The sequence below is a fragment of the Denticeps clupeoides genome, chromosome 8 (assembly GCF_900700375.1).
Source record: "Denticeps clupeoides chromosome 8, fDenClu1.1, whole genome shotgun sequence".
NCBI classification, from domain to species: Eukaryota; Metazoa; Chordata; class Actinopteri; order Clupeiformes; family Denticipitidae; genus Denticeps; species Denticeps clupeoides.
In genome coordinates, this window is record NC_041714.1 from 3,692,881 (window position 1) to 3,716,964 (window position 24,084).

Genomic DNA, 24,084 nt, shown 5'->3' on the forward strand with positions numbered 1-24,084 from the left:
GCTTAATTGTTCCAAATCGGGCAACAAACTAGCACCGACTTGCCTGCTTTATTTCTACAATGGTGTTTGCAGTCCAAATAAGATGGTTACTGTGGTGTGGTACAATGCACTTTGCAACGCAGAACGATAATAATTGCTTTTAAAAAGTAGGTCCCACACAATGGAAAAGGGTCAGACGAAAACAGCGGTGAATGTGGTGTCATTACAAATGATCTTAGTCCCTGTCCCTAGTAATTAATTTAGCCCGTATAAAGTAATAGACAAAACAGTAAGAACACTTGGCTCTCTGGGGAGATTCTGCTAAATTAAAATATAGACCGAAAACCAATTAAAAAAAAAAAAAAAAATACACACACACACACAAATTAAACCTCGACATATTACTCCACTTTTCTTAACCCCCCCAAGGAAACTAAGCGCAGATAATCTGTCTGGGCCCGAGTGGAAGAGAAGGGGGAGCAAGCCGCCGCCGCACCAGCACAGGGGCTATAAATGGACTTAATTGGCTTTATATAAAGCCGCCCCGTCGGACGCATTACAGCGTCTGTCCGCCGACCGGCCACCCCGGCCCGAGTGGCACCTCCACCGGCAGGTTAAGCACGTTCACGTGAACCCCACGAGCGGGATGAAAGCGCGTCATTCTGATCCGAGCAGAAAAGTTTGGTATTTTTGTGGGGGAGCCTCACCTTCTGAAGGACCTGCCCATCGCCTTGTCGGGACCTGCGGAGCCGGCTCTGCCCTCTCCGCGGCCGGGGCAGCACTTGAGGCCGGCGGCGCCGCCGTCCAACAGCGTGTCCGCGCCGAGCGAGTTATTGCGCTTTCGCATCCCTGCGATTGCGAAACGACCAACTTCGGGAAGAGGAACGAGCGGCGGCTGGGTGAACTAGTCTGGGTCGGCTGCCGGTAGCGAGCCAATGGGTAAAAAAATTTAAAATAAAAAAAATTAAACCGATTAAAAAACGTGTTTGATTCCAGCGCGGCTCGCAGATCTGCACTTCAGCTACATCGTTTTCAGGAGTCCGGCGCCTGCAGAGACCAGCTGATCATACCGACCTTTCCCCGAGGTTACCGGCGCGGCCAATCAGCGCGCACCTGGCCACGACCAATCACCGCACGGCTCACAGCGCCGCGGCCAATCCGGGCCCGTCGCCAGAGCGCGGCTACGGCCAATCAGGCTCGTTCTGCGGCACGGTCGCCGGGTCCGAGTGTTTCATGTCGAAATGTGGAATCCTTGAAAGAGTCCGGGTGAACGAGAAAGAGCTCGGCCGACGAAATAAAAAATAAAATATTCGGTGCGGCCTCTGGACGCTGCTCGGAACGGAACATTTTGCCACGACCTGGCTACGCCGTCCTACCAACAAATGAAGCAGCTAATAAAACAAAAAAATCTAACACTGTGTACGAAACGTCCAAGAGTTCACTTGATCGCTCACTTAATAGGGAACAGGGAAACCTCGGTTAATGTTTTGATCGCTTTCCCATATAGTATACGCCTACATGCTAACTACTTCCTGCAGACTGCTAATTAATCACCGTTTATAAATGCACCGAGTTCACACTGACAGACTCTGTGTACCCTTTCACCCAATAAAATGCGGCGGGTTCTCTAAATTGATCATATGCTTTTCCATTTTGACTTAAATACGTTCAGCACAGGTTAAGTCAAACACGCGTTACACAAATGAGTTTAGATGTTGCTAACACGGTTCACAGTCAACATCTAACAGCGCGACATATCTAAAACGGGTCACAAATAAAAGGAACACGGAGAAACCTTTTCATTCTGAAGAGCGTGAAACGTGTTTCCCGTTCCTCGGCGGCTCGTCAAGCTTGTCCCGCGTCGACATCCGTAGTTCCGGCCGAATCACGTGGTCGACGTAAACATTTTTTTGCCGCGAAACTTTTGTTTTCCTTGAGGACAGTCTGCTGCTTCTCAAAACCCCGACAAAATGTTTTGCGAGAAAGCGGTCGAACTGATCCGAGAGCTTCACCGGATGGGTGACGGCCAGCTACCCGCTTTCAGCGTAAGAGAACCGGGACTTAACGACGTTGTCTTTCGAGATCGTAAGTAGATTTTATAACAAAATGTCAATTTGTTCCAAAAAGGAGGACAGCATTCGCCAGGTCCTAGAGGAGATGAAAGCTCTGTATGAGCAGAATCAGAGCGATGTGTGAGTAGCCGGTCTTTATGAATCGAGTGGTTTTTATGGCGGGTTCCCCCTTTAATCACGTCGACGTCCGTGCGTTCCAGAAACGAGGCCAAGTGTGAAGGTAAAAGCGAGCTGATCCCCACCATCAAGTTCCGCCACTGCTGCCTGCTCAGGAACCAGCGCTGCGTGGCCGCGTACCTGTACGTCTGCGGTTACGTGTTCCGCCGGTGCGTTGCGTGCGATTTGCGAACTGACCCCGTCTGCTCTGTTGCTCTGGTCCGCAGCTACGACCGCCTCCTGAGAATACGGGCCCTGCGGTGGGAGTACGGCAGCGTGCTGCCCGCCAACATCCGCTTTCACATGTGTGCCGAAGAGGTGCCACACCCATCTCCTGCCTACATGGACTATGGGCAGAGGAATCCGTTCATATATTAAAAATGTTTTTGTTTTTTTTCCCCCTCCTCCACGCAGCTGGAGTGGTTCAACCAGTACAAAAAATCACTTGCCACCTTCATGCGTTCTCTTGGGGGAGATGAGGGTCTCGACATCACACAGGACATGAAGCCTCCAAAAAGTCTCTACATTGAGGTGAGCAAGCCCACGTAGAAGCATGCTGTCGTCTAGAGCCATGACTTCGGGGTCCTTTAGTTGCACACAAATGATGTCAGGTGATTGGTTTTCTTGTGTTTAGGTGCGCTGCCTGAAAGACCACGGAGAGTTTGAAATCGACGATGGCACAGTAATCCTCCTGAAGAAAAACAGTCAGGTATACTTAAGGATAAAGTTATCCTACATTCATTTAAACACACACTTTTTTTTTATAGATGATTATTTTTATATAATTGTCAGACTGATAGTGTTATATATTGCACAGACATTGCTCAAAAAATAAAGGGAACACAATAAGACATCCCAGATCTGAATGAATGAAATGTTTGTATTAAATACTTTGTTCTTTACATAGTTGAATGTGCTGACTACAAAATCACACAAAAAGAATAGATGGAAATCAAATTTATCAACCCATGGAGGTCTGGATTGAGTCACATTCAAAATGTAAAGTGGAAATTTGATGTAATGTCCTTAATACAAGTCCAAATGAGGCTCAGTAGTGTGTATGGCCTCCCTGTGACAACACCTGGACATGCTCCTGATGAGATGGCGGATGGTCTCCTGAGGGATCTCCTCCCAGTCCTGGACAAAAGCATCCGTCAACTCCTGGACAGTCTGTGGTGCAAGGTGTCGCTGGTGGATGGAGTGAGACATGAGGTCCCAGATGTGCTCAATTAGATTCAGGTCGGGGGAACGGGTGGGCCAGTCCACCGCATCAATGCTTTGCCTTGTAGGAACTGCTGACACACTCCAGCCACATGAGGTCAAGCACAGGAACCCAGGGACAACTTCACCAGGCGTCAGTGGTGAATTTGCCAATCTTTGTGTTCTCTAGCAAATGCCAAACATGCTTCACTGTGTTGGACTGTAAACACAACCCCCACATGTGACTGACTGAACAGACACATCTGTGGCCTGCTGGAGGTCATTTTGCAGGGCTCTGGCAGTGCTCCTCTTGTTCCTCCTTGTACAAAGACAGCGGTAGTGTCCTGCTGCTGGGTTGTTGCCCTCCAACAGTCTACTGATGTACTGGCCTGTCTCCTGGTAACGCCTCCATGCTCTGGACACTACGCTGACAGACACAGCAAACCTTCTTGCAGACCAGCTCGCCATGATGTGCCATCCTGGATGAGCTGCACTACCTGAGCCACTTGTGTGGGTTGTAGACTCCATCTCATGCTACCACTAGAGTGAAAGCACCGCCAAAACATCAGCCAGAAAGTGTCGGAACTGAGAAGTGGTCTGTGGTCACCACCTGCAGAACCACACCTTTATTGGTGATATCTTGCTAACTGCCTATAATTTCTACTGTTTTCTATTCCATTTGCACAACAGCATGTAAAATTGATTGTCAATTAGTGTTGCTTCCTAAGTGGACAGTTTGATTTCACACAAGTGTGATTGACTTGGAGTTACACTGTGTTGTTTAAATGTTCCCTTTATTTTTTTGAGCTGTATGTGTAATATATAAACACGTCAGTCCAGCATATTCATTTGGTTAATTCTCTTTCTGCAGCATTTTCTGCCACGCTGGAAATGTGAGCAGCTTATCCGCCAAGGTGTCCTTGAGCATGTCATCTCCTGAATGTGATTGAGGTTTTGTAAACTACACACTTCTTTCAAATAGTTAATAACTATAATCATAACCTTAACTTAAACTCATTTGTATAGCATATTTTTGATGAAAACATGACCTCGCCATCTCACACACCAAGAAATGTGGCTCGAGACAAACGTTCACTTGGATTTTTATATTGAATACATTTTTGCAGGATGTAATAAATACATTTATAACATAGTGCAATCAGTATTTGAGGGTGTGCAAGTGTCCATGTATATCAAAACTATACATTACAAAATACAGTGGTTTTGGTTGAATTTATAAAAGACTTCAGATTGTGAATAAATATCAGTGATTGTGCTTTTTTTTTTTTTTTTGCATGACCTACGATGTGTCTGATCAAGCCAGTTTTGCCACCATGTAGAATTAGCCCTCAGTGGCATTCCATAGCCTAGCTGGCAGTATTATAGTAACCTTAGGTTAAAGTCATTAAATGAATCCTTCTGAGATTTAATACATCACTGGTTTTGAAGAAGTTCTATTAACTTGCCATTTTAACACTGGTAGTTCAACAGTTGTCTCTTAAGAGACGACATCATCGTAAAAGACATCATATTAAAACCTTATAGATTTGCATCTTCTCACTATTACCACTTTATATATATAAAAAAAAGTGTACATAAGAATATATGCATGAAATACCCGGACAGAAAAGTGTACCGTTATACCACATCACCTGGTGAATCATGTCTCAAGTAATACAATTGCTTGATGCCTGAAGATAATTACTCTAGACGCACAGGCAGGGGGAAAAAAATATATATATATATATCAATTGTGGCAGTGTAATGAGGCTCTATGCGCTGAGTGAAGCAGGCGCAATTTTGCGCAGGAGTTTGTTGAGAGTGGCGACTTTCTCTTCGAGGAGAAAGGACTTTTTCTCTGCGCTCTTCTGCCGCTGCTCTGTGATCTGTAGGGCCTTCATCAGCTGAGAGTTCTCTACATAAAGGTCCTTTAACAGAAGATCGGACTTGGCGTTCTTGGCCAGCTGCAGGACAAATGCACACCAATGACATAAGATGATGGGTAAAATCAGATTTAAGATCATACAGTATCATTAAAAATGAACATGTATGTGTCCTGTTACAAATGGTACATTGACACATTGTAATGGACAATGATCAGATCAATCCAAATATTCCATATTTTTGCCAAAGCATGCATTAACTTAGATAAAGCACAAATTTTATACATTCCCTGTTTAATTAACAGTAACATCATGGGTGCTGGAGCCCATATGGGAACACCATACCTGGGGTGGGGCTCCACCCCACAACAAAGCACATGCACAATTCCTATCACCCCTATGGCCAATTTAAGGTTGGCAATTCACCTACTACACATGCCATTGAGCAGCGGGAGAAAACCTGCTCCAACACAAGGAAAGCATGCAATATCACACAGAAAGCCCAGAGCTGGTAGTGTCAATCAATGGAACAGCCGCATGAAAGAGAGAGAGAGAGGAAAATTTTAAAACCAACCTGTTCTTTCAGCTGGTTGACCTTCTCTTGTAACATTGCACGGACATTCTTCAGTTTGGCTTCCAGCTCCTCCACCCTCTCCTGCATATGAACCATTACCTTCTCGTACTGCTCCTGAACACAGACAGGCAGCAGGAGTTAAAGAGTAGCTTCCGCTACTTCTTTGAAAGTGAAGTGATTGTCATTGTGAAACACTGTAGCACAGAACAAGGTGACACAACAAAAAGTGTCCTCTGCTTTTAACCCATCACCTTGGTGAGCGGCCATGAAAGGCGCCCGGTGAGCAGCGTGTGGGGATGGTAACTTGCTCCAGGGGACCTTCCCCCCCGGTGTCACTTGACACGGAGCAGAGCTCTTGGCCTACCTGCTTCAGAGCCAGCTGAGCACTGGCCTTCTGGGCCTGAGAGCGGAGCGTCTCTTCCATCTGCTGACTCCTGCGCTGCTGCTCGGTCAGCTGGCCCTGGATCTGAACAAGCTGCTCCCTGGACCCGACTCCTACCTGCTCCCTCATCTGCTGCACCTCGCGGGTGTGTTGCGCCTGAACCAGGGACAGGGCTGTGTTTGCCCTCAATGCCTGAGTGATGCCACAAAGACACGTCACATTGTTTTATATACACCCAAATCCAGAACAGACAATAACAAATTCATATTAAAAATAAATAAATAAAAGTGTGTGTGTGTATTATATATATATAAAATCCAAATATCTATTTGCTTCAAAGCTCAAATCTTAGAGATCATCATATCAAGCATATATTACAAGAAAACATTAGAAATACGTAAAATAAGCAGATTTGACTGGTTTTCAATATTATCTAGTCTGTAGCAGTCTGCATGCTTAAAGGCGATGGGAGTGTTTGGACAACTTATTTCCAAAAATTGCTGGATAGGAATCTGTGACTCTGCTGTTGTATAGGCAAGGGGCGGTTATGTTAATGAAACGTGTACATATGGTTTCCATAGTGAACTTTTACTTATAAACTAAAATGGAATTATGAAAAGCAGAAGCTGTTACCTGTTCCTTGGCCTCCTTTGTTGTTGTCTCTAGTTGGACCTGGCTGCTCTTTATGACCAGACACTCCTGTGTCAGCTTATGCAGCTCTATCTCCAGAGCTTGAACCTACACCACAAGTAAACGATAATGAAGCATTTCATTCTTTTATGACAAATTTTCTGCAGGTTTAAGGCCAAATCTAAGACTTTTAATTTTCATCCAATTTTTAGACCATTCATCAGGATTGTCAACTACATTGTATAAATAAATAAAACAAAAACCACCAAACATTTCCAAGCAGCGAATCATACGGAAGGGAAGGTACTATAGACCTGATCGCTGAGTGTTCATTTACTGTGCAAGGAATGGTTAACAGCCTGAAGTGACTGAGCAGCCAGTCTTGGTTTATCCAGTTGGTAAACTTCCAGAGAATGACGTATGTTGTCGCTTATGTTACTGACAAATTGAAGGCTTGTTTCATTTGATTTAGAAAAAAAAAAAAATGTAGGAACATACTGTTCCCTTCTCACTATTCCTGATTGAATAATATCAGATAATCTTTTAATACAAGGAGAACAAGTCTGCCGGCAAGTGCAGAATTTAGCAATCTAGCTCCATATGCAGTTCTGCTAATTTCTCTCATAGACAAAAAAAAAAAATAAAAAAAATAATAGAAATTAGAGGTTACCAGTAAATACATTTATTGTTTAAGACTCTGGATTTAAGTAGTGCAGAAACCCTGTAATGAGTTCAGAAACCCTACACATAAGGTTTTAACATTTTTATAGTATAGTATAATTTTATAGTAGTCAGTGTTACCTTCTGTAGCAGCTCTTGGTTTTGAGAACGTAACTGACTGCTTTCTTGCGCTAAAGCTTCAGCGGCATCTTCTGCATGCTTCTTCTCTGCCATCTGTAGCCTCTCTTTCTCCCGACTCAAGTAAGCAACATTAGCCTCGAGTTCTTGGACCTGAGGGACACGCAAGATGATTTGAATTTAAAACAGTTTGCTTAGAGTTGAAATTTTACAGAATCGATAGACTCACTTTGTCCTGAGATTCATGCAGCAATCTCTGATGGGTGGCCATTTCCTGAAAACAGGATGCCTTATCCTGAGTCATGGCCTGGAGCTGGGAATGGAGCTGGTCTGTCTGATTATCAAGGTCACAAATAGTCTCTTGGAGTTTCTCAATCTGCAAGAGTATTGAACATAAAGTTTATATATAAACACACAACAATATGAATGACCATTCTGAGACAGGTCCTTACCTTGGCATGTCTTTCCTCTGCCACTTGGAGCAGATTCTTATGATCCTTCTCCAGCTGCTGATGTTTCAATGTGAGATTGGCCAGTGCAGACTGTATTTCAGACAAGTTGTGGGTCTATCAGGTTTAGAAGAGTACAACAATGAGACTTCCTTTCATATATATATATATATATATATATATATATATATATATATAAAATCGTGTCACCATATAAAGATACCCATACAGTACCTTCTCCCTGGCCTTCTTCAGCTCTCTTTCCATACATCCCTGCTCTAGCAGCCAGCTTGCCTGCAGCTCTGCCATCTCTCGGTCTCGCTGGCTGGAGGACTCCTGCAGCTGCCTGATGGTGCTGGCGCCGTCCTCCTGCTGCTGACACACCAGAGCCAGTCGCTCTGTGAGCATCTGGACCGCACTTTCGTCAGACCTGAGACGAGAGCTCAGCTCTGCATTTTCAGTGCTCAGCTGCAGGTTGCGGCCGCTAAGGTCCAGCACCTCTTCGCGGTACTTGGCATTCTGATATGAAATGGAAAGCACTAGATTTAAAACCAGCTTGCAGGGTTGCATAATCACAATTGGAAAAAAAAAAAATCTATTGGAATTTGTAAATGTGAAACTAAAACACATACAACACATAAAAACTGCATAATGCATTTTGCAAGTGAGCATCTGTGAATGAGTACCATCAGTAAGTTAAAATTGGTTTTACTGGTTCTGCCACAACCAATAGAATCATTCCTACAAGCATGATTGGGGATCCAATCTGTGGTCTTTTATGTCTGATTCAAGGCTGCCAATTTAGGATACCACTTTATCAAGACACAAACCAGTTTACTTTCAATAATACCGTTCAGTTCAAAGGACAAATGACAAATGTGCTTGCCTCTTTGTGTAGCCTCTCCTCCTCCTCTCTTTTTTTCTCTTGCTCTCGCTCCAATTCGCCCAGCTTCTTCCTAGAAAAACATTTTGATGAGAATACTGTAAATATACTGCTTATTATATGTGCTTTAGTGCACATATCGGGGTCTCATGTTTTGTTGACTTACTTCTTCTTATCAGTCTCCTCTTCTAGTGCCTTAAAATCCTGCTGCAGCACAGCAAGTCTGTCCTTCAGTGCACGGTTTTCTGAGTTCATGTCATTAAGCTGAGTCCTGTTGTAGAACAAAACAAGACATTTTAAACCTCAAAAGGGAAAATATATATTCTTAAAAATTATTCTAAACAATTAATGTTTGTGATGAAAGGAAGGTGGCACCTGAAAAGGTCAAATTATATACCAACAAATAAACCAAAAACAAATAAATAAATTAGTTGTGAAATATTGCAGGCACGCACAAGGAAAAAACCTTGAGTGTTTGTATGAAAGAAAAAAAAATAAAAATTCTAATATCATGCAAATGAAGAGATCATTCATTCAATTAGTAAGAACAATGCATTGCATCGGTGTATCCGAAAATTATTTGAGATTAAACATGTAAAAGTGAATGATGTTAATGATTGTTTCATTCCGTTAGAAACGCAATGTTTTATCGAAAGGAAGATTGAGAAGATCAAGAAAGCACGCTCTTCTAGATACAGCTACAGCTACGGTTCTTTGCATCCACTGTCTGACAGCCATGTTGCAATCAAGGCCGGTGAAGGTTAGTCATCACACGCGTTTGTTTTCTGGTTACCGGTCTTCACGGCACAAACCTGCATGGACCCCCGGGGTCGATCACCGTTTCCAGAGCTAACACCAGCTTTTCCATCTCTAAAACCTGTTCCTTCATCCTGTTCTTCTCCTGCTCGAAACTTTCTTCCAGCCCTCGCACCTCCTCCCGGGACTCAATCAAAGACTGCTGTAGCTGATTTGTGGCGTTGTCTGCTTTTTCTTGGACGGACCACAGTTCTGTTTCCTTGTCTTCTAATAAGGTTGTCAGCCGCTGCAGCTCACCCAAGGGACGACCTGTCGGCTCAAATGCGTGCATCCTCTTCTGGACTTCAGCCCACAGCTCGTCCATTTCGGCTCCCCTAGCCTCCAGCTGGGAGCGAAGCTCCTGCACCAGTCCCTCTTTTGCCCTCAGCTCTAGCCTCAGCTTTTGAAGGTCCTCCCGGAGTTTCTCAGCCTCTTCCTCCATCTCTACAACCTGAGCAGACAGCTGGTTTGATAGATGGCTGTACGTGGACTTTTCCTGTAATAGAAGCTCCCGCTCCTCTTGTTCCTGGTCTAGCAAAGTTTGGATTTCTCGCACCTTGATCTTCTCCAGTCTCAAGGCATCAGTAAGGACCCGTTCACTCCTCTCTGTTTGTAATGTATGTTCTGTCAGGCTTTTAAACTTTTGTTGTAAGCCATCAAAATCTGAAGTTAGTCTTCTCATCTTTTCCATGACCTCGGCTCTTTCCACCAAAACAGATTTGAGATCAGACTGAGCTGCTTCTTTACTGCTGAGCAGTTTTACAGTCCTCAATTCATGCAGCTCCTCTTCCTTTTCCCCAAGCTGCGCTTGTTGTTGGATCAGTTTATTGGAGAGACGGTCGCAGTTTGACTGGATGACATCTTTCTCTTCAAGCAAAGCCAGGGTTTCTGCTCGAGTGACTTCTAGCTCCTGCTTCAACTGACAGATGTTAGCATGAAGCTCTGTTTCTCTCACTCTCTTCACCTCCAGCTCATTGTCTTTAACTTGAACATCTGTAGTGATATCACGGATCAACAAGTCCTGGGATTTCAGGGTCACTGTGTTGTCCTCCAACTGAAGGCACATCTCCTCCAGCTTTTCCTCCAACTTCTTCTGGAGTTCGTACGACTCAACCTCAGCCCGCTTCGTCAACTCCAACTGTGTCTGCAGGTTGGCAATGTGTTCCTGGAGCCGCCAGACCTCTTCCTTGTACACCTCCTCCTGTCTCTTCCTCTTATGGTTCATCTTGCTGCATATCTCCTCATGGTGGAGCTTTTCCTGTCGAGTCTCACGTTCCAGTTCTAGCATCCGTGCCTCCCACTGGCCCTGCTCCTTGCAGTGCTGCTCCAACCGTTCCTGCAGCTGGTGCAGCAGGGTGCGCTGAACATCATCGTACTGCAGCCTCATCTGAGACTGTCGATGCTCTGCCTCCTCCCTGATGTAGTATATGCAGTACACATTCATTCACACACAGGTCAACACACAGCATAGGCCATCCCTCTCAAACCCGAATCCAAGAAAGCACTGGTCCTTCAGCCTTACTCAACCGCTCTGCTTATTCCCGACACAGTTCTTGAGGTGAATCAGGTGTGGTGGATCAGGGAAGGAACTGATCTATGCAGGAATGTTGCTCTCCAGGACCAGGGCTGGAGGTTCTCTGGAATTTTATTTTTAAGGCTGCTTTCACAATTGGTACACTTCATCCCTTTAAGCCAACTCAGATCAATTAGTCAAGCATTTTTTATTCGCATATATAAACACTCGAAAGGACTTGATTTAAATCTGCACCACGGTTCCCTTGACCTCTGCATTATGTGCACAAATGGCTTTCAGATCTGTATGAGTTTTTTTTTCTTTTTTTTTAAGCCCCTAGCATTGATGATATTCAGATTCTGGTTCTGTACTAAAAATTGTACATTGGCTAAATTACACAATTAGCACTATATGTGAAAAGATAGCACACACCTCCTGTAGTATCTGTAGTCTGGGAACTGTTGTTTTTTGAACCCAAAAAATTGTAGACCCCTCAGTGAACCACTGTTTGCAGGCAATGTAATCAAGTCTTTATGATGTTATGGCTGCTCAGGCCCAATTGGCTCCCCAAGCATGACAATTCCTTTCACTTGACTATTTTTCTTATCAAAATTATATATAACAAAAACAGCCACACTGACCTGACCAGCAGTACTTCCTGGTCCATCTTGAGCTTCATTTCTGCCTCTAGCTGGTCCTTCTCTGAGGTCAGCCGCTGCACAATGTTGCCCATCTCCCTGACGTAGTTTTGCTCCAGCTCTGCCCGTTCCCTCTGGAAACGGCGTTCATGCTCTGACCCCCAGGCTCCACTCTCAACCCTGGTGTGCTGCTGAGCCTCGAGTTTTTCCATGGCCTGTTTCAGCCTCACCACATGTTCCTCTGCCTGAGCCTTCTGTTCCTCCAACTCACTGATCTCAATCTTGAATCCATAGGAGATGTCTTTACGCTCCACCTCCATGTTGTTCCGCATCAGTTCCATGGTGCGTTCATAGAAGTTCACCTACAGAGAAGAATGTCAATCTCAGAACACAGTGACATTGAACAACCTGATATTGACTATCATTTGTTTCTATGTCTGCAAGTTCTCTACCTTTGTCTCCAGCTGGATTTTCAGGTCATGCACCTCCTGTTCATATTTCACCTTCATCTGCTCCATCGCCAGCTCTGTCTCTATGCTCACAGGTGCAGACAGGCTGTCCAGGGAACTCAAAACTGAGACACACAAAGCCCCAGCACACATTAAAATTAAGTCATACACAGCAAGTGATGAGGCACATCGGTACTATTTGTTATGACTAGTTTCATACCATTTTTATTTTCAATCTGCAGCTTTTTCTTGACATGCGGAGAAGTGGCTTTCTTCATCTCTGGGTCATCTTTAAAGAAAAGATAAGATGATTCTTTACTGGGTCCCACAAGTGGGAAATTAACATAATCGTGGCAGAAAGTGGACAGTACAAGATAAGAGGAGCACAAAATTGCATAAAGACTATTCAAACAGTATAATATCAAAAGTTCACTATACAAATAAATAGCCTGAATATATAGAGTATATGTAAGTAAACATGTGTTCAGAAAGGATATACATACACAATGACTACATACACAAAACTGAAATGGTGTATTGGACATGCGTGTTTGTTAGGAAAGTAAGTAGCATAAGTTATTCATTTTATGTCAAAAGGAAGTAGTACTGACAAAACAGGAAACTGCCCTTTACCAGAATCAGACTCTGTGGTGAGTGCTCGTCGCCCAGACCATTTCAGGGAGGACATGCTCTCTCTCAAGCGTCTTGACTTCCTGGCTGATCCGTGACTCTTCAAAGCCTCCAGCTCTGCACTCAACTCGTCATTCCGGTCACGCAGCTCCTGCGACACACATACCAGTCATTCACAAACGCGATGCCACTCATAGCACACAAGGGCGCAAACAGACACAGGAGTGATTTAGAAGCCTCACACAGTCAGTCCACTACAGTTGAACACACTCTCACCTTCACTTTCTAAGGTCCAGGATATAGCATTTAAATAAAAATTAGAGATTTTATAGGACACATGCAGCAATTCATTTAATCAGACAAAACCATGACTCAACTATAGACACTAATGAAAATTACAGCAAGTGAAATATGCAAACACATTTAGGATAAACATAAATATTTCTCTTTGCAATACTTCTAGGTTGTTTATTTGCGCATCAGCATCAATATCATTCTTTTTACTGAAGATATAAGAGAATACCTTATAAGTAACTAATCTGCCCTGTAAAACTTAAAATGGACAATATAGAAAATATATTTCTGTATTTATTTTGAATATGTATTGCTGTTACATTGGCAATAGTGGAAAGATTTGAGGTGTAAGTCAGTTCACAATCCAATAACTATTAAAAAAAAAAAAAAAAAACACATTTACAAGAATTCTGAGGAACCGTGTAGCCCTGATTTCTTAGCCCACTCACCCGGCACTGCTGCTCATACTCCTTTATAATCTCAGAGAAACGCTCTTCCTGGCTCGGCCCACTGTGGCTGGGGTCCAGCCCACTGAACTGAAAGACATGACATTCACAAAAGGAGCCGGTCACCCAATGCAATGACACAGCGTTGTAACTCCACTAGGAGTTACTAGGGTGTTCACAGAGAATACATTCAGTTTTTGCACACTACTCTATGGCTATTATGAATTATATTTTTCAGAGTGTCCTCTCTTTACCTTCATGGCTGCTTTGCACACTACTGTCAATATTATGTGCAGCTTCATGAGACGATCATTAACTTCCCCATTGAGGTCAAATGTTTTATAAAAAATGTTTTATTTTGTGCTGTCTTATATTACTACCTGCAAACGTTTAATGCTAGATCTTAATGTTTTCTTGGATATCGGCTGTGTGTGTTAACTGAGCTCAAGTGAAACATTGTGCCCAACCCCCTCACCTTGTCCTGCAGCAGGTGGTCCAGGTCTTTCTGCAGTCTGGAAATGGTGCACTGTGACTCAGTCAGCTTCCCCTTCAGAGCGCTCACCTCCTCCTCTAACCGGCTGTTCTCCTGTCATGACAGAGCAGCTGTGATTCTGCAGTGTGCAGAAAATTTTCAGCAACAGCAGAGAAATAACAAAGGCACTCAAATTACGCACATTAAATTTCAGTTCAATTTATTCATTCACTGGCGTTGATCGTCATCATTATCTCTTCTCTGTCGTTATGTCAGAAAGCTGTACTTTTTCAATCACACTGCACATGTGGCAGTATGAAGATTCTCACCTGGACAGCAGTGCAGATCTCCTCCTGCAAGCTGACATCCTGAGCCCTCAGGATCTCCACCTCCTCCTTGAGCTTGGTCTGTTCCTGCTCCACCCGCTCAAGCAGCACCTCGCTATCTTGCTCTGACTCGCTACGCAGCGCAGTCAGCTTATCCCGAAAATCCTGCTCTAGACCCCTGCTCAGCAAAAAACAGAGGTCAGAGAACAAAGCTTGAAAGACATAATAGGAACAACTCCCTACAATCCATTTAAACAACAGAATATGCAGTAGAAGATGAAAGTAGCCACCCTTAAATATGTTAATTTGCCAATGTCTTACTTTGTTTAATAGAAAAACAGGACCAGTTCCTGCTTTCAGGACCAGTTCCTTTCTCACTTTCCTTGGCTTTAAAGCAGGTCTAGCAGGCTCTTACTCCAGAGAGTCACAATGAGTCTAATGCATGACAGAGGCACAGTGAACAGGGCAATTACCTTATTTTGGTCTCATTGAGAGATTCCAAGGTGGCATGCCGGTCTTCCACCTCCCGAACCAGCTGCAGATTCCGGCGGTTGGCCCATTCCAGGTCTGCTTTGACCTTGTCCCGCTCTCGACAGGCTTGTTCCGCCAACCCGCTGAAATAAACAAGAGACCACTACATAATGCAATAAATAATTAAAGGGTTTGCATCACTTAAGCTACCGTGATCTACTAGCGCTGCTTAGTTACTGGGGTTACGGAAGGCAAATCTGCATCAAATAACACACAGATGTTTAGTTACGGTAATACAGCATCTCACCTCTAGGGGGTGGCAAAATTATACACAATGCCAAATAAGGTTCGTACCCAACCACAAGGGCCATAGGGTATGTATGGATTAATGCAGAAAATAGGTCAGGCATGTAATAGAGGCTGTGTAGAGGGAAACAGTGCACCCACTGCAGGAACTGGATCTCGTTCTTGTAGGAGATGAGGGCGGCCTGGTGGATGCCGTTGCCACTTGCCAGCAGCTCATTGTCAAGGGCCAGGGTGAGTTCGGCCAGGCCCAGACGTTCGTCCAGTGAAAAATCCAACGTCTGGGAGGTCATAGGGCCAATGAGACAATGAAAAATTAGATTTTCAAAATACTCCATGAAGACTGTGGTAATGCTGGAAATTGCAGGGGTTTACTATCAGAATCATTTTGATAAAAAATAATTGAGCGGACAAGGAAGCAAATTTCCATCATAAAAAGTGGTGCTTGCACTGACCTGCAAGATATCCCTGCTGTTACGGATTCCCTCCTCGGTCCATAGTGTGATGACCCGATCAGGACTGGTGCAGCCCGACCCATCGTCCAAACGAGTGAGTAGTTTCTGGCCCACTGTAGCCGACAATAATGAGGGGGAGATGGAGCGCACTGGCCTCTCCTCAAATGCCTGTCGGGACACCGGGGAAGACATGCGAGTCTCAAGCAGGGTAGGACCTCAAACTATTTCTGCCTGTACTGCTGACCTCAAATTTGCCATGTGTAATGTCAGCTCTGACAGTTCAGGCAGCCTGAATGGTGAATAATATGTTTTCATCAGCCACTAATAAACTCCCTTTTTTGTGGTGTAACCCTTAATCTGGCTTAGCCTACTTTCAGCTATCACGTGCCATGAAGCCAACGTTACACTCAACATTTGCAGAATATGGAGGCAGCGTTTCGACCCATGGCATTTACATCTGGCCCACTGTCATGCAGCCTGACACAACAATTCAGACTTTAGAAACAAACAAAAAAAAAAAAAGCAAAAAAACATTCACCATAGACAAGTCAGCATGGTCCGTTCTCAGGGCGCTAATCCTGTCTGTAATTGTCCATTTTAACAAGCCACAGCCAGTTATGAGCGTTGAAGTGCAATACATCATGGTCAGCCTGGCCAGTGTGTTGGAATGTATGGTCCTAAATGGAGAGCAAATGGGCTGGGGAGGAGACCACGCCCCCATACCGGCACATCCCTCTAATTGGTTAATTAGACTTGGGCTCCTTAATTACACAGCCCGCAGCTGGACATCGTTATCTGCTGCTGCCTTAGAGAGAGGCAGATAAATCAGAGGTGAAACGCTGAAATGTTAACGAACAACTGAAATATTCTGATTCGCTTACATTGGGTTTTTTGATGTTGTTGTTCTGTTGTACTATGGCACTGTGGTAACATATCTCACTGCTGATGCAATTTAGAACCTCACCTCTTTTTTTTTTTTAAGTGTTATTTAATTTTATAGGCATGAATGCTTGCCTAAAACTGCCTTTATGACAGTAACAAATTAAATTGCTCTTAAAACGGCCTAGAACTGAGCTATGATTGTGTAAGCCTGCAAGCCTAACCTGCAACAGTGCATGCTGTGCACTACTGGGTCGCAAAGGGGTGGATGAGGATTTGGGGGGCGGCAGATCAGCATATCTGAACAGGCCCGTCTGGAATTCCCTGAGACTAACACGCCCATCCTGGTCCTTATCCAGCTTCCGGAAGAGAGCATCCAGCTCCTGCACGTGTACAAAAAAAATTACGGTCACGAGTGCGATTAGACAACATTCTCCCAGAGGTGAAAGAGCTTATTACACGAGTCCATCCTTTACCTCTGTTTGCAGGTCCTTCAGTCCTATATGTTCACAGACAACAGAGAGCTCCTGCCTGCTGAGAGAGCCTCCAGCGCCAACTCCCAGTTCCTCCCACACTGCCCTCACCTGGATGTCCGTCACACCTTGCTTCAGGACAAGGGAGCACTGTGGGCTTCCTGCACTGTCCTGATTCCACTGTCTCTGCTGGCCTGTAACGCAATTGTGTGATTTTTTTTTTTCTTTTCAAAAAGATCCCAAGGGGTTATTTACTGAAAAGGCATAAGAGGTCATTATAGCAGGTGTCAGTACCTTGTGCTTCAAAAGAAGGGACAACGGTGTCCTTACTGCCTTCTGTCTCTTCATCAGATTTAAGGCTCTGAAAGCAGGACATTGAGAGGTTATAGTGCAGATGTCACTGTAGTGCACTCAAATAAACAGTCTGAAATATAATGCAGCGTCACACAAGTGTACTGTGTTACTGGGGAAAGCCTGAGCTGGGTAAAGGTGGGAATGGTGAGACACAAGGAGAAACAATGCAGCGGCTACACAGAATTCCAAACCGCAGACATTGTTTCTGCTACACTGGGCAAGAACAACCAAGAGACTGCGATTTCAGATCTGAACCCTACCCTTCCAGCAGCATATGGACTCGGCTAAGAAGACCAGGGCTTCCACTTCTGAGTGCTGAGCAAAGTTTTTACATCGTCTGTGCCCATCTAGTTCTGTTTCAGTTTGACTTAACATAGCGTGTAGTTTTCAGTTGAAACCATTTTCAGGTATGCATGTTTCTAAATGTAAAATCTGAGGTGGCATGCAACTCTCAGTATACCCCATACCTAGAGGTAATAGTTTCATTACGGTGTAACCTGGCGCCCACCAGTGGTGAGATTCTTTTTTATTTGTAGAAATTAGAAACTGAAGTTTATGTATATTGCAGTTGTCATTTAAACTTATAAATGCTTCCTAATTTCTGTACTCATCATAACAGTTTTGAATATTTCTGAAACCGTATTACATACTGATGAATGCCAAATCAGCTTAAAAAGGTCACTGTGATGGTACTCAAATTATGAACTTAAACCATCTCTGCAAATGTCACGAGAGGGTCATGACAACCAGAGTCTATCTAGTTTCTCTCACTGTTGTGACAAGTCAATCACAGTCCCGCCTCAGGATAACAGCAGCGAGACCGAAATGGGACAAGCCACAATCAATTCTCGTCAGCTTTAAACAGCGAGCAATGTTTCGTAACGTTTTCAACAAAGCACTGGGCAATGGCGAAGGGGGAGACGGCACTTAGTCTCCGAGTTGTCTGCCATCTCTCTGACGCCAAAGGCCTCTCAACCTGCCACAGATAGACGATCCATTCAAAGCCTGGAGACCTCATCAGCACATAGCAGTCATCGCTTTCACTAATTACACTAATTATGAATAAAAGTCCTCGGCTTTGGCTCATGCCTGAAGAGACAAGAACAGCGAATAAAAGAAGATCAATCCTCATTCAAGAATTTACTGACAGAAACCTTTTTAGCTAAGCGTAACTGACAACAGCTAATGTCATTTAATGTTCCAATTTGTGTCTTACACTGTATTTACACATATCTATAGCAGTATTATCTTATTTAAACCTCACATTCACTTTTTTTTCAATACCTAAACCACTTAAAATTTTCTAACTTAAAATTTTCTAATGTGTCTTTATAGTAATGTAATGCGTCTGTTCTGGACACCTAGAGGATTTCCCCAGGGGATCAATAACTTTCCCTGTGATCTGGCTGTAGCATTATTAAATGGCACTGTATTCATACAAAGCGTATCTGTCAATAACCAGAACTGTGTTGTACTGTACATGGGTGGTATGTGGGTGTTAGTAGCCTAGTGGATAACAAACTCGCCTATGAACTGGAAGACCCAGGTTCAAATCCCACTTACTACCTTTGTGTTCCTGAGCAAGACACTTAACCATAAATTGCCCCAGGGGGGGACTGTCCCTGTAACTACTGATTGTAAGTCGCTCTGGATAAGGGCGTCTGATAAATACTGTAAATGTAAATGTACATCATTATCTGCCGGTGTTTCTAAAACCACCATGTTGCGTGGTTTGGGGGAAGTAGTTACTAACACCCACTAGTGTAAAATTCCATTGTAAATAAGAAGAATTTACCAACCAAAAGGTGGGCCTTGTTGGAGGTAGTTAGCCAACGACAACATCTATACCTTGCAAGTGATCAACTCCAGGTTTATAAATGACAAACACAATAGAATAATTGTAGAAATATAAATCTTTTGCTGAAGCCACAAAGTTACAGGGAAGGTGGTGGGGCAGTGGTGGCCTAGCGGTTAAGGAAGCGACCCCGTAATCAGAAGGTTGCCGGTTCGAATCCCGATCCGCAGGTACCACTGAGGTGCCACTGAGCAAAGCACCGTCCCCACACACTGCTCCCCGGGCGCCGGTCATGGCTGCCCACTGCTCACTCAGGGTGATGGGTTAAATGAAGAGGACAAATTTCACTGTGTGCACCGTGTGCTGTGCTGCTGTGTATCACATGTGACAATCACTTCACTTTATCACTTTACTTTACAACTGCTACGTCCTTAATAGCCCACAAAATGGCTATGAAGGACTGATTGAACTGAGCACCACTTGTCCAACTAAATAAGTTATGGAAAATAAAAAGCACGGACCACCCAAAGTAAAATATTTATCAGCAACGTTTCATTTACGTAACTAGACGGGGCTCAAACACATATCCTACAGCATCCAGCTATCCTAGGCCAGCAATCCACTCTGATGTAGTCAGAGGTCTGCATCTTTCCAGTCCTATTGATGTGGATCAATAAACTTGTCTGACCTCCCTTATATCAGGGGCTTTAACTCAGTCTCTCTCTCTATCCGCCATTGGGGGTTTAAAGCTTTTACGTAATGCTTGAACTGTTGGAAATGTTAAATATTTAAAAGCGATTAAAGCCTGGCAAGGGGAGCACAGCACAGCAAAACTGGCATTGCTGCCTGATGGGAATAAGATCGTAACACGTGTAATCTCCCAGGCCAGCGGTCAGCAGTGTTACGTAAATACTCCACAAACTTCCAACCTTAAACCAAGTTGCAGGGTTCTTACACATTTCCTTGACATTTCAATTACTCTAAGGCAAATTCTCATGGCCATATGTTCTCTGAAATGTCTGTGTAAATAGGGAAAAAAAATCCCAAAAAGTCAAATTCACTAGGAAATTGTTAAACTTAACTTATGACCACCCTGAAACCTTAAACGACAGTGTCTCTTCCTCAAAGTCTGTGCAGGTCCGAGCCAGAGTAAAATGGACCCATCATGCTCTGGCACAGATCAGCTGTAATTTACATGACTTTCAAAAGGACACATGCGGCTGCGGAGAGGCTGGAACATGGAAGCAACGCAACGTGTTCACTACGTAAAGCATAGTAGATGTAAAGGTAACAAAAGGTACTATGTTCTTCATTATAATACATTATTATACATTCATGTGTCAGTCAGATTTCAGGTTTTTAATGACCGTAGGAACCCTTCAGTTGGCCTGAAAGACAATATTGGATAAAAGAAGGTGTATCCACAACAAAGAACACATTCAAGGAGAGACAATTATAGCAGCTTTGCTGTATTGTGATCCCCTCATTTCTTATGGCAAATACATGTCTGCTCATGTCCATATGAACAAATGAACAAGATCTCAAATTTCAGTAGAGTACACTTACACTTTCATCCATAGCAATAAAACAAATGGTGTCGGCCAGATATGAGCCTCATTCTGTGACAAGGATGCTCGGATTTTAACACATTTTACATTTACAGCATTCATCAGACGCCCTGATCCAGAGTGACTTACAATCAGTAGTTACAGGGACAGTCCCCCTTGAGACACTCACGGTTACGTGTCTTGCTCAGGGACACAATGGTAGTAAGTCAGGGTTGAAACTGGGTCTTCTAGTTCATAGGCGAACATGTTACCAAGCTACTACCACCCACTCTGAATTAACATGTGGGGAAAAATGTAAATCAACAGCCTTTATTATGACTGTTCAGTAAAAAAAACTTCCATTTTCATATCAGTGCAATTCGTGACAATGACCTTGGTAGATAAAAGCTTGTTAAAACCCTGAACTATGACCACTTTAAAGGACTCAAAGCGTTCCATTCAGTCAACAGAGCAGCATTAAAACGTCACCGTGGGAGAGAATGAAACTCGGACGTGTGTGCAGCACAGGCTGTAGCAGCAAAGAGAGGGTGAGGAACGCAACTTTGATTCTCAGCCAAACGTAACACAGGGTGGTGTGGGCTCCTACACAGCACATTCCACACAAAACCACACTTCCTGCAAGCCCATTTGTGAGGAGGGACTCTGTGTACCTGGTACCACATGAAGACCTGCTGAACATCAGCTAATTCGGTCGTCAGCGGATTTCTAGATGCGCTCTCCAATCTCACCTCCACACTTTCGAGCGAGGTGGCGCGCCTGAGTTTGGGCCTCCTCACGCCGGTGTTCTCGGACGGGTCCGCGGTGAAAGGTGACCTTCCTTCAGAATCTGCCGTGAGCTCTGAACTGGGACTTTCAGGCTTGCTCTTTCGTCCATACCGCTTTGTCCCCTTCACATACTTGGGTTTCACCTCTTCAGGAACGACTAGATTTTAAAAACAAGGACAGATGGAACAAGGTGGTCTGATACTGTAAGCGACATTTTGAGAAGCTTATAACAAAGCAGCAACTGTGTCCTTTCGTTGAAAACCAGGGAAACGTCTGTTTCTCATTTCCTTTTTTCATTAGTAAGACTACATTTGTAATTTGCAGTAAATCGAAAAAAAAAAAGAAGCAAACCACTATAAATATTCATAATTAAAAAATACAGAAAATTTCTTAAATTGCAATATAATTGCTTGCACCACATTTGGTTTGAAATTATTTTAGAGCACCATCTAATAAGTGTACTTTCACCCCATACTGTCCAGTATTTCTACCAATTGCCAAATGTCGGGGCCAAAACAGAAACTGAAAACCTCACGTTTGAAACAACACAACAAAATGAGCACTTTCAGCACAGACCCTGGCCTGAATTTGGAAGCTGGCATATGTTAATTCACTACAGCTGGTAACCAGCATTAAATGAATCGGAAAAGCCAGATTTGTTCGCTTTCGTGATAAGCACATTAAAATGGAACTCAGCTTGGCTGTGCATTCTTACAGTCAAACACTCAACCGTTGGAATTTCTGAGAGAAGAATGTCCTTTACCAGGTTCCAGATAGCTGCTCTCCTCTTCAGATGTGCTGAAGTCCAGAGACTGTGACAGCACTGCCACAAAACCCTCTTTGAACTCCTCAAAATTCACCTAAAGTCAAGCAAAAGCAATACGTCACTGTCAGGCCAGAGACAATGATGGACATGAGGGACGACGTCTCACCCGGGCATAGTGCTGTGGGCCAAGCAACGTGTTCAGCAGCAGTGGCAGGTGGGCGTCCAGGTGCAGCTTGTGGCAAAGCGCAGTGAGCTCCTCTTTGTCCAGATACCCGGTTCCAGTGGTGTCGCAGCTGTCAAACTCGTCCTTCAGCTGGGTCACGTAGCGGTTTTGCTCCTCCTCATCCATCCCACCACATGCTGCTGGGCTACAGTGGTCTGAACCTGTGCTGAAATGTGACCGCGTGGTAAACTCACAGCCATGCCGTTTGTACAGCTTGTTACGTTTTAGTTATAATTTAATAATCATACATTATTACACCTCACGGTGTTTTCTGTTCATTGATAATAAAGGGAACTTCCCAACTTGAAAAGCAAGAAGCTTTACAGTCTGTGAGAAAGTTGGAAAGCGGGAAGGCTGCGGGTCTTCAGCAATGAGCTCAAACCCGGTCCAACGCATTCCTGCGACAAGCCAGAGGCCAGAATTGTGTGGCCGGGTAGGCATGTCTCGTATCCGAGAGAGCACAGCACTGCTTATGTAATAATCGGCACATTAATAATGAGGCCGATAACAATTTTTACATCACTGTTCAGCCTAAACAGAGCTTAAGGTCACGTTTACCATGAATTCTATTCATACATTACAAGTTATAAAATCGTGAATGAGTTTTAATGGAACCTATTCATATGTTCTGCTATGTGGAGTTAAGAGTTAATAATAATGTGCCGGTTTCAAAAACATAAGCAAGGCAGCCCCTACACAGAGCATCGTGGCACAGAGATATTTGTTATTTTGGGGGGAAAACTGGGACCGAACACGTTGGTTAGCTGGAAGGCTGGGGAAGGCTGGGGAAGGCTGGGGAATACCGCGTTGCTGTTCCGATCTGTATAAAACGGAAAGCCGGCGCTTTCTGGGGACAGTTTTCGGTGGCGGGGGCGCGACGCTTCACCATGGGAACGGGGAAACGCAAACGCCGGGAAACAAAAGGGCGGCCGACCGACGCGTAGGAAACGCGAAAGAAGTTTTTCTTAAAAAAAAAAAACACGCGTGGGTATAAGCAGAAGGAATTCGGAGGTTTACCGTCTCAACAGCCGCTATTCCGTAAACTTCACTTCTGAGTCGGAACACATCCGCAGAACTCGGGACCATTACTGCTTCGGATCCCGGCGCCTGGACGTCCAGAGATGCCGCAGCCGAGTCGGAAAATAAGCCCCGGTACGCGGCGACTCGCTGCCCCTACTGGCCAGGCGGCCGACCGGTGCTGACCGGCAGTCTGACTGCACGGGACGCGCCGCGCCGCGGTACCCCGATGGGCCGAAAGGCCTGCGTTGGCGGGCCCCGGTCGGTAAGGGGCGCCAGAGACCTCAGCAAATGAATTTCTGGGTCTTTGTGGATCTTTACATCCACAGCATGGACACCTCACTCACGTACAACAGGCACATAGCATTTCTAAAGAAGAAAGGGAGAAAAATCTATTTTTGTCAAATATTTTATTAGTGACCCACTAAAGTAAAAATAAAAAAAAA

General features: G+C 44.3%; 3 protein-coding genes across 9 annotated transcripts in view; 1 reads left to right on the top strand and 2 right to left on the bottom strand.

Annotated features, from left to right (window-relative positions):
* Window positions 1–2,474, bottom strand: part of abhd12 (abhydrolase domain containing 12, lysophospholipase) — a 16,845-nt gene extending 14,371 nt beyond the window's left edge. Inside the window, exon 1 of one of the 4 annotated variants that reach the window (XM_028988697.1) lies at window positions 2,349–2,474. Coding sequence is in view for 3 of the 4 variants with exons in the window: in XM_028988694.1 (XP_028844527.1) it covers window positions 687–826 (140 nt within the window). In the remaining variant the exon portion in view is untranslated. Of the gene's footprint in view, window positions 1–686; window positions 1,208–1,774; window positions 1,889–2,348 lie in introns of those variants that run through there. The other 3 variants (XM_028988696.1, XM_028988694.1, XM_028988698.1) reach the window with 3 other exon arrangements.
* Window positions 1,766–4,572, top strand: gins1 (GINS complex subunit 1 (Psf1 homolog)). Of its 2 annotated transcripts, XM_028988700.1 has the most exons (7): window positions 1,772–2,024; window positions 2,107–2,171; window positions 2,252–2,350; window positions 2,435–2,525; window positions 2,622–2,738; window positions 2,842–2,916; window positions 4,279–4,572. In XM_028988700.1, the coding sequence occupies exons 1-7, from the start codon at window positions 1,950–1,952 to the stop codon at window positions 4,345–4,347; spliced, it is 591 nt and encodes a 196-aa protein (XP_028844533.1). In that variant the 5' UTR covers window positions 1,772–1,949; the 3' UTR covers window positions 4,348–4,572. The 2 variants fall into 2 exon arrangements, with proteins under 2 accessions (XP_028844532.1, XP_028844533.1); XM_028988699.1 differs by lacking the exon at window positions 4,279–4,572 and having other exon boundaries at window positions 1,766–2,024; window positions 2,842–3,152.
* On the bottom strand, window positions 4,499–23,878 carry ninl (ninein-like). 3 transcript variants are annotated; one of them, XM_028988692.1, is made up of 28 exons: window positions 23,639–23,878; window positions 22,565–22,782; window positions 22,396–22,492; window positions 21,596–21,789; window positions 17,445–17,511; window positions 17,154–17,344; window positions 16,902–17,060; window positions 15,799–15,966; window positions 15,488–15,624; window positions 15,043–15,183; window positions 14,573–14,747; window positions 14,247–14,357; window positions 13,775–13,861; window positions 13,035–13,182; window positions 12,622–12,690; window positions 12,405–12,526; window positions 11,956–12,314; window positions 9,819–11,216; window positions 9,173–9,277; window positions 9,010–9,079; window positions 8,358–8,642; window positions 8,127–8,240; window positions 7,904–8,050; window positions 7,678–7,827; window positions 6,880–6,984; window positions 6,229–6,438; window positions 5,865–5,978; window positions 4,499–5,371 (listed from the first exon to the last, which is right to left on the bottom strand). In XM_028988692.1, exons 2-28 carry the CDS (start codon window positions 22,745–22,747, stop codon window positions 5,180–5,182), a joined length of 5,298 nt encoding a protein of 1,765 aa, XP_028844525.1. In that variant the 5' UTR covers window positions 22,748–22,782; window positions 23,639–23,878; the 3' UTR covers window positions 4,499–5,179. The 3 variants fall into 3 exon arrangements, with proteins under 3 accessions (XP_028844525.1, XP_028844524.1, XP_028844526.1); XM_028988691.1 differs by having other exon boundaries at window positions 22,565–22,787; XM_028988693.1 differs by lacking the exon at window positions 9,819–11,216 and having other exon boundaries at window positions 22,565–22,787; window positions 23,639–23,872.
* Window positions 23,879–24,084: the final 206 nt, after the last annotated feature.

Excerpts from the sequence above, each read along its gene's own strand:
- ninl (XM_028988692.1), bottom strand. The coding sequence starts at position 22,747 with ATGGATGAGGAGGAGCAAAACCGCTACGTGACCCAGCTGAAGGACGAG. Across the intron at positions 13,862-14,246 it reads ACCACCTGCTGCAGGACAAG|TTCAGTGGGCTGGACCCCAG; the intron begins GTGAGGGGGTTG and ends CATGTCTTTCAG. Across the intron at positions 13,183-13,774 it reads AGTATGAGCAGCAGTGCCGG|GAGCTGCGTGACCGGAATGA; the intron begins GTGAGTGGGCTA and ends TGTGTGTCGCAG.
- gins1 (XM_028988699.1), top strand. The coding sequence starts at position 1,950 with ATGTTTTGCGAGAAAGCGGTCGAACTGATCCGAGAGCTTCACCGGATG. Across the intron at positions 2,025-2,106 it reads GCCAGCTACCCGCTTTCAGC|GAGGACAGCATTCGCCAGGT; the intron begins GTAAGAGAACCG and ends TGTTCCAAAAAG. Across the intron at positions 2,739-2,841 it reads CAAAAAGTCTCTACATTGAG|GTGCGCTGCCTGAAAGACCA; the intron begins GTGAGCAAGCCC and ends TCTTGTGTTTAG.